An 18,178-nucleotide genomic window follows, 5' to 3' on the forward strand; every position below is an offset into this window, starting at 1 on the left:
GGAGACAATAACAAACACAGCTTGAAGCTAAAGAGGAGGCCTGTTTTTGCCCTTGTTCACCTCTGATTTGGCAATCCAGATCATATTCCCAGTGGGTTAAATAAAGACATCATTTCATCTGATTTAGAGTGCCTCGCTGAAATAAAAGATATTGTATTGCACTATAAATGAAACCACTGTGAGGCAGACTGCTTTTATCATTCTGACACTTACTCACTTACATGGCTGGAAGAAGCACATTTAGTTTTGCTTGTTCAAATGGTCAAAAACTGCTCAGTCATGAATTTGATTCTTGGCTGAATATTTAATTAAATTGTTTCCATCTTTGCTGTTGCTCTTAATGCCCTTTGAATCAGAATAACAGTATGACATGGAAATATGGCTCCAAATGCACAGCTGTTTTTACAGACAGACAGAGATAGATAGAGCACAATTATTTTGTATCTTTTTTCTTAAATGTGTGTGTATATATATATATATATATATATATATATATATATATATATATATATATATATTAAAAAAACAAAATATATATATATATATATATATATATATATATATATATATATATATATATATATTATTTTAAAATAATTAGTGGTTTTGCAGCTAAGTGTGTGTGTTGTAGGCCTATGAGTTTTTCTGCGAGTATTTCCCGCGTCTTCCGCGTGGTGGTGCTCAGCTGCACACGGCAGCGCGTGAGTGAGTGTGAGTCCATCCTCCGGTTGAACTTTTTCCTCCAAATTCAGTAATCTGACACCGACACTAACCCCAAAAAGCAGAGGATGGATTCCCAACTTCATTCGCAATAATAGCTCAGCCAGAGCAGACGAGAAAACACGACCGAGCTGGGGGCGAACATCTGAACGCGCGTGCAGCAGTCTGTGAAGTGACTTTAGCTTTTGTTTAAATGTTGACTAAAAAGTTTTTATCTAAAGAGGCGGATGGGTGACGACCATTCTCGGCGCTTCCATGTGAGGAGACGATGAAGAATTACAGCAGCAGTCCCCGTCTAAACAACCACAGCGCGAGTCACAGCACGGGTCACAGCGCGGGTCGGAACAGCAGGAACAGATTCTGGTTGTCGGCTCTCGGGCTTCGCTTCTCTCTGCGCGATTATGGTTTCTGCATGGCCACACTGCTGCTCTTCTGTCTCGGCTCACTGTTTTACCAGCTGAACGGAGGACCCCCTAAAGTTCTGCTGGAGATCAGGCAGTATCTCGGTAAGATTTCACTCTCCTTCTTCTCGTTTTCCCAGTGTTTGGAGCCTTGTACCAAGTGCTGTCTCGTCACGGCATCAGTGTCCAACATTTCCGTTGTGTGTACCGAGGCAGATGCTGAATTTGTCTGAGGTTTCTGTGCGGTTTCGTATTTAGGCGTGTTTGGACATGTTTTTTTTTGCGTCCTCACCTTTACGCAAACGAAAACGTGTCTGAAGTCAGACAGGTTTGGGTTGCGAAGGTGTTGGGTGATATTAACATCCGAAGAGTTCGTTTAAAGAGACAGTTTACCGAAGACTCACCCTCACAAACCTGTCGGACCACAGTCACCATTAACTCTAGATGCATCTGTGTGTCCCAACAAATGAAAGTGAATGTGGACTGGGCGACTGTCATTTTAAGAAAATCTTGCAGGTTTGGAGCAGTAAGTTTAAGGAGTAGCTACATGATGCCAGAATTTTCAGTCTTAATGAATGATCCCTTTAAACACAAGCAGTTTTTGCCTGCTGATGTGAATTGGAGATCATGTTTCCTTCCTCTGTCAAAGTAAACCAATCTATATTAATGTTGCATCTATGTTAGTGCAACAAGCATCAACTTGTGTTTATTTCTATAGTTATGTACAATTTGTACATTTAACACTTGTACTATAGTTTGCTGAAAGTTATTCACAATTAGAGGCAAATAAATGCTTTGATAAGCTTAAGCTTTGATTTAGGTTTTGGCAATATAGTCTACTTGTAGTCCATACTAGATGTGGGCTAACTGTCATACAGGCAATAAAAGGACAACTTATATTGTTTGTTTCATTATTGTTGAAATGTTCATAATAGGCAGATTAATACCATGTTTTCCCTTTGGGACAAAAGATAAATCAATGACTTGTGTAAATTGTGATTATTTTTTGCATTTAAATTTATTTATGTTGAGCTTTCAAAGGAAATGTGCAGAAAGGCTGAGAGCAAGAGAGATGCAGAGCACATGGGCCATCGTGTGCTGTCATAAAGAGAAGTCTGTGTTATTGTATTGCTATGAATGTTACACTGTAAAAAACAAAGTCCTGTAAATGACTGGCAGCTATGGATGCCAAACAAAACCCACAAAATTTGAGTAAATTATCTTAATTGAAACAAGAAAAAAAGATCTGTAAAATATAAGTTTTACACTGTAAAAAATGTCCTGTAAAAATGGTGAATGTCTGGCAGCTATGGCTGTGTGGGATTACACATTTCTAAAATGTCAAATTTAGGTTCCAATATAATAGTACACTTTTTGGGGTAATAAAGCTGACATCCAAGAAGCTCAAATCAGGAAAACCACGTGTCTGAGACGTTACCCTTTTGCTCATGCACTTCCTGACGATTGGGCAAGGTCCCAAGATAAAGGTGCCTGCTTAAACTCAAGGCACAGCTGTGCCTTTGTTTCTATGATAATGTGAAGGTATGGGTGATACTTGGCAGCCATAGCTGCAAGTCATTTAACTTTTTTTATTATGCTTTATTTTTGATTTTGATTTTTTTATACAGTGTATAAAAAATAACATTAGCATGAGCAGTCAAGCGCCCATTCTGCTAGTCTGTTTTTGAAAGAGGTCAGTGCTCTTCTTATTCATTTTTATGATGTAATGTGCACATGGATCAGCCATCTGTACTTACCTTCAATTCATCCATAATCTGTCAGGCCATCTTAGCACTATAAATGCTACTTTATATTATTCAACACAAATTTCTTAGGATTTATTAATCAAAATGATCAAATCTTTGCTGAAAAAACTTGTGCATAATCTTGCAACAGCTAAAACTAAAGAGCTTTAGTGAAAGACTTAAAACTAAAGAACTAGGCTGTAAACATATTATTGGGATTTATAAGGTGTCAGTTTAAATTTATATTTATTTAATGTAAGCAGACAACTCTGACTAGTATTTCATATGACAGACTTTAAAGGGTTAAGTTTCCATAGCTAGCAAAAATGGAAACCAGTCAGGTATTGTCTGAACATTGAACCAAAAATACTTCTTATGGGAACTTCAACCAAAACCGAACATTGTCATCATTTACTCCCCCTCATGGTATTTCTGCCTAACATCTCTTTTTTTGTGCCACAGATTAAAATAATAATATATTAAGTCATATATTGTTTTAACAGCGAGAGAGTCAGTAAATGATGGCTTTATTTAAATGTTTAAAGGTGAACTACGGTATTTCTTTAAACGAATACAGCGATGCATTCTTGAGGTACACTTCAGCTTTTTCCAAGTGGCTGTTAAGTGGGTTCTTAACCACTTTCATCTGTCATCTGCTCAAGCCTCACCCTTTACCATCAACACCTTCACCGGGAGGACCCACGGTTGCCAGTCAGCTCTTAAACTCCCCCAAAACACGGTACATAGATCCAGTCTTGTCCACAGCAGTAGCTTTGTAATGTTTTGGCCACATGTGCACGTAGAGCGATCTGAATTCCTTATTTCAGCATATTTTAAACCTCAGTCTTCATTCCTGAATCAAGTTAAATGGGGGACAACAGCTGACTTCCTTATGGCCAGAGCAGAAAATCTGACTGTTGACATGTCGTTGGCATACATGGCAAAATGTTGCAGAGTAGATGTGGTATATTCTGGATGTATTGTGGGAAATGATTGAACAAATGAGCTACGGCCAGCCAGGGATGTGCTACGCTCATAAAGCCAGGCAAAGGAAAACGGCTATTCTCTGCAGGAGAGTACACAGAGTAATATTTGTTTTGCCCACAGAAACACACGCTTTCTTCAATCTTCAATTTCAGTGTGCTTCATTAGCATGAAGATCTCCACAATGGTCTTGCCAGAGCATTTGCAGCTGCATAGAACGAGAAATGATAATCAAATAGTTAAAAAACAGTTCAAATAATCGAGTCATCCTAACAGAATAAACCAACATATAATGAAATAATGCAATAGTGGGTAAAGACGTAATATTGCTTGAACAAGTCATTAAGAAAGAATGAAGAATAAGACTGATTGAGCCAAAACAGTGATAATGAGCTTGTGTTTAGTGATGGAGACACAGACTCCAGTCAGATCACTCACTGACCCTCATACTGTGGTGACGGACTCATGCTGGCACTGTCCTTATTAGTGTTCCGCTCATAAGACACAGTTTCATTGTTTAGTACATTATTAAATGTGTGGTGCATCAGTTTATCTAATTTCATGATCAGCTTTCCCGGATATCTGTGTATTTCGGCAGACAGCGCAGTTCTGTCTGGGCTCTTAGTTTTGGTTTGATGGCAGTTTGGACACCGTTTGTCTACATGTCTCTTATGCTCACCCAGTCTGCATTTATTTGTTCAAAATTTAAGTAAAAACAGTAGAATTGTGGAATATTAATATAATACCCTTTTTCACTTGAATATATTTTAAAATGTATTTGTTCTCATGATTAAAAGGCTGAATTTTCAACTTATCAAATATGTTGCTTATTATTTCAAAAGAACAGCACTTGTTTGAAATCGAAATCTTAAAAAAAAAAAAAAAAAAGATACGTCTTTACTTTCACTTTTGATAAATGTAATGCATCCTTGCTGAATATAATTTTGGAATTTCTTCAAAAAATAATGTAATGACCCCAAACTTTTGAATGGTGGTGTAAATGGTTTTTGTTGTGTTTGTGATTTGACAGTGTTGTTCTGGTCCACAGTATCAGTGATGGTGGTTAGCAGGTGTTAGTGATATATCAGGGCATTTTCAGGACTTAAACTCCAGACCTGGGGGGTGGGGGGGGGGTCTGGTATGCAGTTTATTAGTGGGGGTCACTGAGTCTCTCTTTCTTACTTTGGAAGCAGGAAGATGAGCATCTGTCCTGTTTACTTTAATAGCAGGTGTTACTTTTGGCTGGGCTGTGATTCCGTGTGTGTACACTAAGTGAACACGCGTGTGTTAAGTCACTCTCTTGGACAGTGCTCAAGTGCAATTCTGTTATGTAGCTCGACTAGTGTGAGGAAGTTCAAGATGTTAAGTCTTTACACTCCAGTGGTACACCTTTAGCTTTCAGCTAGCTTTTTTCAGATCAGAAGTTGAAGTTGAGTGTTTGTGCATGTGTTTATAAACTACAGTACTGTTTGGGGTAATTAGTTTATTTTTCTTCCAAGATATGAATACTTTTATTCAGCAAGGATTGGCAAATGTTTCTTGAGCACCAATCACCATATTAGAATGATTTCTGAATGTTAGTGTGACACTGAAGACTGCAGTAATGATTTGCTGAAAATTGAACGTCAGATATTAATTGCAGTTTAAAATAGGGGGGCAATCTTAATTATCTCTGGTTATTAAGGATTAAGGCCAAGACACACCAAGCTGAAATCAATGAACTAGCGGTGATGAAAGTCGATGGTGTTGTCACCTCGCGTCGGCACCGTAGAACCGAAAAGCTGCGCTTGAACACACCGCACAGACTACAGCCGACGGCAAACTAACACGTGCGTTCTGCGCATGCATGAGAGGAACGAGCTGCCCATATAAACAACTATCAATATTATATATTTGTCATTCAAAAGGAGAAATCAAAACAAAGATATACGAGATAAACGCAGATTTATGAATTGTAAACAAAGAGGCGCTTGCTTACCATTTTGAATATCAGTAACTTTAATCATTTTAAGCTGCTCATGTTATGAAAACATTCACAAATTAGAATGATTGGGAAAGATCAGGTAACATTTAAAAAAGCCTTCTGTCTGTAACGCCATCATTTATGTGCTTGTTTTTATTTATCACTTACGCTTTAATTCTGACTTGTTCGCCAAACTCAACATCCAATCAGAGTTCTCACTCTCGCGGGCAAACTGCCGTCGACGTGAGCCCGGTGAGAGGCGACTAATGGAACGCACCAAACAAACTAGCCCGACCATCCCTCGACCTTGTCCCGGCCTTTAGAGTGGAATATTAAAAGGCCACAGACACGCGCGTAAAAACTCTTCAAGAGATGAACTTGATCTTCATTTATTTATTGTAGGTAAGCCATCCGGCTCGTAAAGGTCTCCACTCCTGAACAGTTTGAACTATAGACCAATTGCACTTATATGACCTTTAAGGCAGGAGAAACTCAAAAGAGATTCATTGAAATGCTTCTGTCTGTCAGAGCCATGGTCTAACAATGAGCTCAAATGGTCATCTATGGATCTTCTGTTTCTAAACTCATGGATTTATGGGAGCTGACTGGATTATGAAAATAAGACGCATTGGATGCAAAATTATAAAAAAAAAACTTACATGTCATCTAATATTTTGTATAGCCAAAGTATCCACAATGTAACCTTTTTTTCTCAACCTTTATTCCGTTGAATGCCTCTCTTTCTGAATGTTTCCACTGTTCAAAAGCATGCCTTGACTGATTTACTGGACCCATTTAGATGAAGGGAAAAAAACAACTAAATGAGAAGAAGCTATAAGAGTCACACGTTAAGAGTTTAGCCAGATGCATATGACAGTCACATTGGAACGTTTACACAAATTAATATGTAAAGACTTCAGCTGCTGCATGCACTGACGTAAACTCTGCACACATTGATCTCAAACAGAATCCCCATAGAAACACCTTTGCTTCACAGTCTTTGCTGTTCATAATCACATTCATAAGAGGTGTTAGCAATGTTATATAAAAGTAGATGCACAAACAAGCGTGTAATCCTCATTTAGATGTCAGTCTCTGTTGAGCTTCACTTATGTACGTGTGATTTTTGGAAGCTCCAATCTTTGCGTACTTCTGCAGCCTACTTTCTGCACCCAGCTAAAGAAACAAGGGATTGATTCAAATTTTTTTTTTTATTCATCTTACTCTCCCCCAGCTGACAGATTTACACGGTGACTCTCTTAAACTCGCAGGCCAACTCCTCCAGAGCGGTGCAGGTGGGAGCTTTTGCAGCAGGAAATGAGTCCGCTGAGCTGTCAGTCATATTTTGCTGGGCATTTAATGTAAACAGTGTAAGTTGTTGGTGGGTGTACGGTTGTCAGATTGCTGACTTGTTTATTGACTATTAAAATCCCACATTACTAAATGGCATCCTATGAGAGTGGAAAAACAGAAAGGGGTTTATAGACTCTGAAAGGACTGGACAGCAGACAATGTGGATCTATGATTTGACATTTGAACTTTCGGTGAAATATGTGCATAGACAGAGGGAGGCTTGCTTGCCGAAGTGGTTCCTGAATGTTTTTTCTTGGACAAATAGCCTTTGTAAGATCAGAGCTCCATCATATATACTGGCTTTCTTCTTTTTCTTTATATAGGCCATTCTTTTATGTATGAAATGTGTAAATGTAATGATATTCTGTGTGAAAGTTATATTCATATAGGCTCATTTAGTTAATTTGGTTTCGAACAAAGCCCAAAGTGAAGTCAAGTGTTAAAATGTAGGAGTTATCAAATCACTGACAATATCAACTTAGGGTTATTGGAAAGACATGCCTCTTTCTATATTTTTGCCAAAAATCTACCTATAATGTAAGATTGACTGTATAGCTTAAAGCTGAAATTACCTCTAGAGGTGGTAAAACACCAATAACTTGTATTGCTTTTCAGGTTAATTATGATTACAGGGGCAAATAATTGATTAATAAATACTTATTTTCATGTGGTTACTTGCAAATTACTGTAGTGACCGCTAAAGAAAACAATTGTACCGTGGTGCATGATTTGTAAGGTAGTACATTTTGAGATTTGCGTTGCGTAACCAGCTAGGAGCTGGTGTAGTAAACTTGCTTGATAGCTCACCTACAGCATTGCACTTGTGATATAGAATGCTCAGGTATGAGTCAGGTGAAACATCAGACTTGATAAATGAGCTTCTAGAAGCAATCTAAAACGGCATTGCAAATGCATTTTTATTAGACATTTGCTATTGTTAACACTCTCAGTTAGGTTTAGTGTAGGGGATTTTCAAATGCAATAGAGCAATGCCTTTTAGCGCCACAGGGCATTTCATTTCTGAAGTGGTGCGAAAAGTACAACAGACAATTTTCATAAAACACTGACAGATTCACACCCATCTGTTTCAAACTGAATGCACTTTTAGAGCAGATCACTAGACATTTCAATTTGATAGTGCTGTGAAACTTGCAAGTAATTACTGCAAAGTAATATAATTTTGCAGAAATGTTGCCACCAGCACTTTTTTCCAATTTGGATTGAGTCTGAGTTGGACAGCATGGAAATGTAATACACGTATCAGCTGAAGTATGTGTCAGTCCCTTTTAAAAACCATAAAAAAATAAAGCCCCAGTTAACTTAAAGGGGTACTCCACCCCAAAATCAAAATTGTCATTAATCACTTACCCCCATGCTTTGTTCGTCTTCGTCAAATAGAGACTTGTTTCAGATGAAAGCAGCTACACCCCAATTTCTCTGTATTGAAAATTTTTCCTGTTATTATACTCTAATCTTGACTATTCAATGGCAAACTGTCCACATCGAACATCAATTCTAGCCATTAGTGATCTTAAGTCAAATTTGGAAAATGTGATGAAATATGTATCACAGTGACTAATTGACGACATTTGAAACAGAAGAAGCAGTGTTTTGATTCTCTACAGCTCTCTTTGGTATGTCTTTTGGAGCTCAGCTCAAGTGCTCCTGTTACTCCTGCCGTTGCTGTGTTGAGTTCGGAGAGGACAGTCACATTTTGGCAGTGGTCTGTCAGTGAGGATCTTTTGGGTGAGGGGGATATGCTAGGTGTGGTATTTCACATCTTTTCAGACTCCTTCTCTGAGAAGAACATCTCGCAAATCTGTAGAAACACATTTCAAACCATGATTCTCTCACTCGATCCAGATGTTGAGGAAGTTGCATTAGCGTTAATGATGATAATGCATTAGATTTTAAGGCAGCCAGATCGCCACAGCGTTTTGAACTAAGAAGCTTGTGCCTTTTTCCCAACTGTTTTCCTTGCAAAAGGTTGATGAGGGCACAGCTGGCATCTGCACAAACATGTGGGTGGCTCAGTCAGTGGGACTCTGGGTGGGGCACATTTACCAGTGCCATTAACCCACCAATTGAAAAGCATTCCTGAAAACTTGCTTGTCTGAAGTGGAAATTCATTCTTGATCTCGCTTGTAATTCCTGGCCCCCAGGAACCTAAGATCCTTTTTTTTTTGTGTGCGTTTCATCTGTTTGTTGTCAGTCGTTTTCTCTTCAGTGATTTTTCTGTTTTTCTTTGAGGGGCATTTAGATTTTAAGTACCAATGTTTACAGTTTGGACTGTGTTGTCGATCTCCTCAATGCAATCCTGAATCTCTTCTACCACAAGATGGAGAACATTCCAGAAGTTATGTCATCCTCAGATATTTCCAGCTTCCTCCTGAGAACATAATCCACAAACTGCCTTCCAACAAGTGTTTCCATTTGAGCTCATCTTTCTTTGTAATGCTATTTAAGGGAGCCAGAAAAGGGTGTTTTATTATAGTCATTTTCAGATATGTCTAATTGCTCAGTAAAATGGTTATGACGAGGAAGTGCTCTGGCAGATCTCTATATCTTGTTTGGAAGTGCCATCTGCCCTGCTTTACAGTTTGCAAGACAGCTCTGTTTTACTAATTTACTGCTTGTGAAAGAACAGAAGTACCCGCTCTAAAATAGTAACCTTAAATATATGCTGGGTAGATAGGGCAGCCATGCCTGACTCTTTGTGTGTAACCGCTCTGCACTTCTTGGCCAATGTGTACTTGCATGTGTATGTGTTTGTGTTCGTGTCGTGTGTGCATGCCGCTGAGCTTTCATGTTTTATGTAGGCCAAGATATATAAGTGGGAAGTTAAAATTTTTGAGTTTTTCCACAGTGCCAGCTTATGTAAGTTCAAAGTCATTTGGTTTAATCCATCACTTCCTGCATGCCAAGTGTTCACCTTATTCACCGATTCTCTGTTGTTAGGTCTTTTCTGTTCTGACAGCTAGGTAAAAACAATGCTAAATTCAAATAATGAAGTTATGTTTAATAATACATCATTATTATTTCAAATGAGAAGAAAACACTTTCCAAATATTTTACTGCTGATCTCTAAGGTGTCCAAAGAAGCCGGACCTTAGCTCATGAAGGCTGCATTTATTCAACGTGATCTCATGATAATTCTTATGTATTTTAGGTACAATTTGGTTATATAAAACGTATATTTACTTACATTTTTACAGGTACTTAAACGTATAATACTGACATATTTTCAGCATCTAAACATATAAATACATTTTTTTTAAATCATTTAAACCTACAGAACTGATGTATTGATGACACCTATAAATGAATCATTATGAATGTTGTGGCATTCATTTTGTTATTATCATATTTTTATTGCATTATAAAACAATTTAATTGTTTAATATGAAATGATAACATTTCATTTTGTTGTTTGATTTCTGCCGCCACCTTATTTCCAAGAATAGGCCTACATAATGTTAAACAAGACTTCACTTTTAACCTTAAAATAAATAACATTTCTGCAATCGTTTAACCTTTACTTGTCATGTAATGTTTACTTTTTTGGCCATGGCCATAGAAGGCATTTTCTCTGACATGCTGTGACTGACAATAGAACTATAAAATACAGCAAAAACGCAACATAATTACAAAATGAATGGTAATCGAACACTCATTGAACACATCTAGCACAACAGGGAATGGCATGGCGTCGCAGCCCAAACCACCACTGATCCACCCCCATGCTTTACTCTGGAAATGCAGCTGTCCAAGTTGTAAGCCTCTTTAGAGCTTCTCCACAAAGTAACTCTCCTGGATTTGGCAAAGTGAAGGTAGACTCATTGGATAACAATACATGTTTCATATTGTCCCAGATTTGTGCTGCTGGCATCACCGAAACCAACATTTGGCATAAGTGACCGAAAGTTTGGCTTTAACAGCCAGACCATGAACACTGGCCCTGTGAGGCTCCCGATGAACAATTCTGGTGGAAAGTGGAGAGCCAAGGTGCACATTTAATTCTGCTGTGAGTTGGGCAGCTGTGGTTTTATGTTTTTTGGATACAGTCTGGGTTAGTACCCGGACATCCTTTTCAGACAGCTTCCTCTTGCGTCAACAGTTACTCTTGTTGGATGTGGTTCGTACTTTGTGGTGGCATCCCGACATTACTCTGGATACCTTGGCTTAGACTCAATGTCCTGGTCACAGATGTTCCAGCAAGACACACGCCAACAATTTGCTCTTATTTAAACTCTGATATGTGTCCATGTATAACTTTGCTATTGCTCTGCTAACTCGACCTTCAGTTCTGTGGTTTGTCTGAACTTCAGAAACATGTTGATTTACATTAAAGACAAATATGCAATTAAGATTTCTGTTCTTATTTAAAATACTTTGGTTTAAAATGATGATCATAGATTTATAGGCGACATCCACTTTCATTCTTTGAAAGTGTGTGTGCCTTATAATATGACTTGGGGATAAACAGCATTTTTGCACATTCCTGTGATATTGAGCAACATTGATTACGTGGAACATTTACTACAGCAGATGCTTATTAAACACCCCAAAATATCTTATCAAAATCTTTATCTTGCTTTCTTCACACATTTACGAGCTCAAGTTGCACAAGCCTGCATGATTTTTTGCTCTCAGGAAACGGTTTGAATTCGCTAGTAGTGAGTGAGTGTCAGTGCAAGTTCAGTGTGAATGTCTTTTACCTCTGAATCTTTTGTGTTCCTGATTTAATGAATCAGAAACCTCTGCTCTAGCATGCTTTGAACTAGCATCACTGAACTAGCATCACTGTCCTCATCTTTTCATGTAACTGCACTTAAGTCATGCAGTAGAACTGTTCAGTTTGTAGTCCTAATACCCTTTCAGTAAGGAATTATAAGAATATTTCTTCTCTGTGGTTAACATTACTTAAAGCGACTTGCCTTTGTTCTGCAAAATAAGTAGGCCGTATTGTTCTCCAAAACGAGTATATGAGTATAAATACTGTATAGTCATATCTCAAGCATGAATGTCGAAGCCACAGTGTTGTTAAAAATATAAGTTGCTATCGAGTCACATGCCGAATCATCAAGCACATAAACTTACATAGTTTCACCTATTTTGAACCATTGACTATACTTTACCCATAAATCTAATTTTTTTTTTTTTTTTTTTTTTTGAAAACCCATTAAAAGTTCTAGAGGCACTCCATGGTGAATTAACATCATAACAAACTGACAGTGACTGAACAGCTCTATTAATTTCATCTCGTAGCAATAAGCTTTACTAAGCTTTAAAAATCACTTTATCCTAAATTGAGCATTCTGTCATTACAGTACATTGAATCTGTATGGGGCATGCCTAAAAAAAAACAAGAATTGTGCATCAGAAAGTGTTTGTAGTGTATATAATTTTGTTTGTGAAGTGAAGAAAAAGAGACAAAGATAGGTTACTCTTGAACTCCTGGCATACAAGAACACGGATGTGATAAATGGACATAGGAATTAGGCAGATCAGACCGTATTAACAAGGAAAAGAATGTAATGCCAAGCGGAAAGAGGTGACAGACATAAGGAAATCGTGCCTTGATGAGAACATTTTTGTTTCTTTGGTGTTTAAACATTCTCTTCCAAACATGTCTGCTTTTTCCACTGTTTTCTTCTGCTCGATCCAAGTCATGCCCTTTACTTTCTCTCTCTGAGTCTTTCTTCACCTCTCATATGATTTTTAATGGCCTATGTTGATGCTCTGATGGTGTGCTGCTGGCTTTTGGTTCAGCGTTGTGCTACAGTTCAAATGTAAAAGTTATTGTCTATCACCAGACGTAGGCCTGTATGAGCTGTGACTTCAACATAGTTACTTAGTTACTCTCCATAAATAGTTTTGACAACATCTCCATAAAGACTCTTTAACAGGCCTTAATAACTTCACAATTAAGCATTACTCTGTCCTCCCTAACACAGCGGGGAGAGATAAAAGAGGGGTCCCAGATCCCAAACCACCCACGGCCGGTCTCATCTCCAGGACCGCAGGCTATTGACTCTCTGTTTGGACTTATCAGAGCTTTTGGCTTTTTTTTATTTTGGCTGTAAAAATGGCAAGTAAGATAAGCACTTGTTTATGACTCCATATCCGCCGCTGCGCCAAGTCAAGTAGCAAAGAATGTGGGCTGGTCTGCACTGTCTTTGGCTTTTTAAATATAGCTTTATGTCATTGTGTTTTCTTCATGCTTGTTTGTTTCCCTCTGGAAGCAACAGCTTTGGTTTCATCTGGACTTGTAATGTTATATTTCTTGCATTGGGTTGGATTTGTGATGACTATTAGTAGTTTTTAGTTTCATTTTGCAGTACTTTATACTTTAGTTTATTGCATTTTATTGGTATATTTCATAATTTATATAATGCAAATTAAATCATGATACAGTAGGGTGAAGAGATCCATGCTAAATGTGCTATTTTTGGAATTATGTCAGCGAATATTTAAGGAACTATTAAAAAGTTGTGAATATAATACAACAATAATGCAATTAGAGCTGAATTACACCCAAAAATTAACTGGGAATTTGTGGCTACTGCATACAAGTAGGGTACTTTCTTTGTAATATATTCTTTAGCGTTCACTGATTTAGTTGTTTTCTTATTTAGTTGGTCATCGGTTTTATGTGTGGTGGCCAAACCTCAGGCAAAGGTATGATTTGGAGGGGGAAGAAATTGGTTCAAATGAAGGTTTTTAAGTTTGAACTTTTCTTTCATCATTGACTACATCCATAATTTCTGGTAACGATCCAGAGGTATGCAGAGTTAAATGTTAAATGAGAGTAAGTCACATTTGACAGTCTGCCAGTGTACTCGGGGCCTGTATAAACCTGCTCATTAAATTGTAAACCTGCTTTCAGGTCCAGTACAGTCCTGTTGTATACAGCGGCTGGACTCGAAAATCCTCTGTGCTTTGGTCCAAAATAAATTTGGCATCAGGAAAAAAAAAAGTAGCTTTCTGTTCCAAGAAAAAGAGATTTTAAACAGAGGATGAACTTCAGCCCAGAAAGGTACAGGAGAGACTGCGATCTAATTCATTCTGACCCTGAGGTCTCAGATCTCTGCTGTTGGCCTCTTCATCTTGTATTTATCTGACCTGGGTCATGGAAAGTTCAGAGATTTTAAACAGGTCACTTAAAATACTATGCTGAACTCTCATTAAGGTAAATAAATGAAACAGGAATGCAACACTAGAAATAAAAGATGGAGGCATTATAATTTGTATTGCAACAGTTCCAGTCCTTTCGTTTTTAAATTCATGAACAAGCTGGCTATAATTTGTAATATTATGTACATTTTATATACAAGTTAGTTGATATTAACTTATTGATATTACTACAAAAGTGACATCAAACTAAAAGTCAAACTAAATATGTGATAACCTAGTATTGATATTTGTAACAATTTAGCTTATGTGGTTTTTAGCATTTTATGTCTTTTAGCAGATGCAGGGTTTCTAGAAAGAATCCTTGTAGAATTCCCCTGATTTACAGAGGAAGTGGTTTTCCTGGCTCACTGATATGTGCTGACAAAATCTGAAAGTGTTGTCTGGTGACCATTAAAACGTCATCAAAGTTCCTGAGAAGTTTGCTGTTACAAGTTGTGGATATATCCTGTTATGACCTACTGTTAAAAACCACAGACATCAGGACAGATGTATCACTGCCTGAAGTTCTAGTAGCAGTTGGGAGGCTTTTCCTCTGTTTGTATCCAAGTTTCAGATGTTTTATCTGAGAGTGAGATTACGCCAGTCAGATTCACTTCACTTGTGCTTGCGTATTGTCTCTTGGAGTCTTTTAGCAGTGGTTTACTATGGGAGAAAAAAAGGTTTTCTGAATGGTGTACCATTTATGTCTAAGAGCAGATGAACAGTGTGTTTTAAGTTCAGACTGTGCAGATGTATACAGTTAATGTGTGAACAACATATGTGGTTACATTTTTGTTTCAGCTTAATATTAGGCAAAATCCTGTTTGTTTTCTCTATAAAGACTGACTCATAAAAGCCATTAAGTACACAGTCTTATCCTACAAATTATATACAGGAATAGAATAATATTCTAATCTGAAGAATCTATAATAATTGACTCACAGACCCAAACCAGCGATAAGACAGGGGTCTTCTTTGCTGAATCTGGAGGGCTGCAAAGGACTATTGAAGAGTCTTTATTTTTTGAGTGTCTGTAGGAATCTTCAGTCCATCCAAGAAAAGTAGAGAGTCCAGTTAACTGAAGACAATAGAGGCTTTCACATAACTGAGAGGCAGAGACTCGAGGCTCAAGTTCAATAATTCTGAGGTATTTTTAGTTGACCCTTTCTTGTTTTTCAGGTTGACATTTGCCGATCTGCATTTTGGACGCACTTTAGCAGCATTGTACTGTAGTTCTTTGTGCTGTGTATACAGAGGAATGTTGCATTTTTTTTTCCTCTGAAGAAATGACTGACCTGTCACTTTTCAGTCGCGACTAATGTGTAATTATCATAAGACATGCAAAGGAGAGATGACATTAAAGGCAGAAAAATGGAAAATGACAAGGTGGATCAAGGAAGAGTAGGTGAAATAAAAAAAAGGGAAAAAGAAACATAAGAAAGGAGACACAAGTTCAAGCTTAAAGGGATAGTTCACGCTCCAAAAATTAACATTCTGCACTTATTTACCCAAATCTAAGCCCTATAATTTTGTTTTGTTGGAAATACTGTAAAAAGAGAACATTCACTTAACATACACGGTGATAAATTTTAATGGATTTTGTAACATTCTATTCCATTTGCTGTCAATTTTAAATTTAATGTATCGTAGCTGAATAAAAGTATTAATTTCTTTAAAAAATTCCACTGACCCTAAACTTTTGAATGGTAGTGCATCTTTATGCATGTATGATATTGCCATGCAATGATAGCTCATATTAGCCATTTCTGTAGAACTCCAAAAATATGAAAAGCAGCACCATAAAATGAAACCATATATCTTGATAGCTTTGTGTGAAGAACAGACAAAAATTTAAGTCATAATTTACTGATCATTTTCTGTAAACAAAGTATTAATGCAAGATACACTGCAGCCGGTGAGTTGAACTCAATAACCAGATCAGTTAACAAATTATTATTTTTAGCTGATTCTTTTCAATAAACTATTTTATCTGTTTACAGTCACAAATCAGCCTATGTTTTGTTCAGCTCGCTAACTCAGAAGTTCTTCAGTTAACAGCTTACAGGAGGAGAAGATCTTGGAATGATAACTTGAAATTCAGTCCATTTCACACACAAAACTACTATATGAGTTCAGAAGACTAGAATATAAACCATGATTCACATGACCACTTCTATGGTGAATTTCTGGAGCTTAACAGTTGTGGTCACTCTGAACTGTAATTTTATGACAAAGACCTACATTAAGATTCCTCAAAATATCTAATTTTGTACTCTAAAAAAGAAAGTCATACAGATTTAGCAGGATCGGAAGGTGAGGAAATGATGACAGATGGTTCAGTTATGTGTAAACTGTCCCTTTAAAGGTTGACAAAAAATAACAAAAGGCATTTCAGGAAACGCTAGCTTCACCAAATGTAAACTATATATGACCTTAGACCACAAAACCAGTAGCACGGGTATATTTGTAACAATAGTCAACAATACATTGTATGGGTCAAAATGATTGATTTTTCTTTTATGCCAAAAAAACATTAGGATATTACATAAAGATCATGTTCCATAAAGATATTTAGTAAATTTTCTTCCATAAATATATCAAACCTTAATTTTTGATAAGTAATAAGAACTTAATTTGGACAAATGTTCTCAATATTAAGATATTTGTGCACCCTCAGATTCCTGATAATCAAATAGCTGCATCTCAACCAAATATTGTGTTATCCTAACAAACCAATGGAAAACTTAGCTTTTCAGATCAGATGTATAAATCTCAGTTTCATAAAATTGATCCTTATGTCAGGTTTTGTGGTCCAGGGTCACATATATCATGTATGGTAAACATTTAAAAGCACATAAAGCTTTGCTGAGCATTTAATGGTCTGCTTTTGGGTGATCAAACCTTCTTTAGGGGGGGTGAGACAGCCCCCACACCCTCTCCTCAAGTTCACACATTGGTTATAGAGAGAGAGTAAGAGAACATGTATTTTTAAAAGACTGGATGGGTGGAGTTCTGTGGCCTCTGGCCCTTCACCGTAACACCACTCCACTATTTATACCCAACACCACCCAGGCCAAATAAGGGGGTTTGAATGCATAGCATCTGTGTGTGTGTGTGTGTGTGATATGCTATACATGTTAGTGTAAATTCTTCTGTCTCTCTGAGTTTAACAGCTGTGTATGTGTGAGAATGCTTATTTGAGTGTGTGTTTGTGTCGCAGTCTGTGATTCTGTGTTGCTTAGCGTGTGTTTTTCACAAACCATTCCTGACATTCCTGGCAGCGGAGTACAGTCTTTTCAGTGTGTCGTTCCCCGGCACAAGTGTTTTAGAGGGAGAATGTGTCTGGTGAAACCGGAGACCTTCCAAGCCTAGCCACTAAACACGAATTCTGATACAAATGTCCGTCTTAAAATATCTTTCCATCTCAAAAGGCTTTGTAAAAAAGTGAGATATTCATCGCAGAAGTCTTTCCAGTGCAGCTGTGCTGTGACTTCTGATCCATAACCACAGCATAGCTTCCATGCAACATGTGAAGGTTTGCATTAGACCACTGTGAACCTGATCAAACACTTTCAGATGCTTAATGTTGTGTATGAAACATCTAACTGTGGAACAGATCTCCCTGCTAAAACATAATATAGAAAGCAGATGACCTAGACTGACCGGAAACTCCCGATTAAGTGGTCATTTCTCCTCGGCCAGACCACTGCAGCTCCAGGGGGACAGCTAGTTGGCATGAGAGGAGCACTTGATCTGTAGCCCAGACATTTCTCTTGAGCCTTTAAACCACCTCCAAAGTGCAGACATGAATGTGTCATACTGCGCCATCCTGGGGC

General features: G+C 37.6%; 1 protein-coding gene across 1 annotated transcript in view; it reads left to right on the forward strand.

Moving 5' to 3' along the window:
• The first annotated feature begins 673 nt into the window (after positions 1-673).
• usta (uronyl 2-sulfotransferase a) overlaps positions 674-18,178 on the forward strand; it is a 60,274-nt gene continuing 42,769 nt past the window's right edge. The window contains exon 1 of the mRNA XM_052585635.1: positions 674-1,226. Coding sequence (XP_052441595.1) covers positions 989-1,226 — 238 coding nt within the window. The 5' untranslated portion in view covers positions 674-988. The remainder of the gene's footprint in view (positions 1,227-18,178) is intronic.

Source organism: Carassius gibelio, chromosome B20 (genome assembly GCF_023724105.1).
Source record: "Carassius gibelio isolate Cgi1373 ecotype wild population from Czech Republic chromosome B20, carGib1.2-hapl.c, whole genome shotgun sequence".
Lineage (NCBI taxonomy): Eukaryota > Metazoa > Chordata > Actinopteri > Cypriniformes > Cyprinidae > Carassius > Carassius gibelio.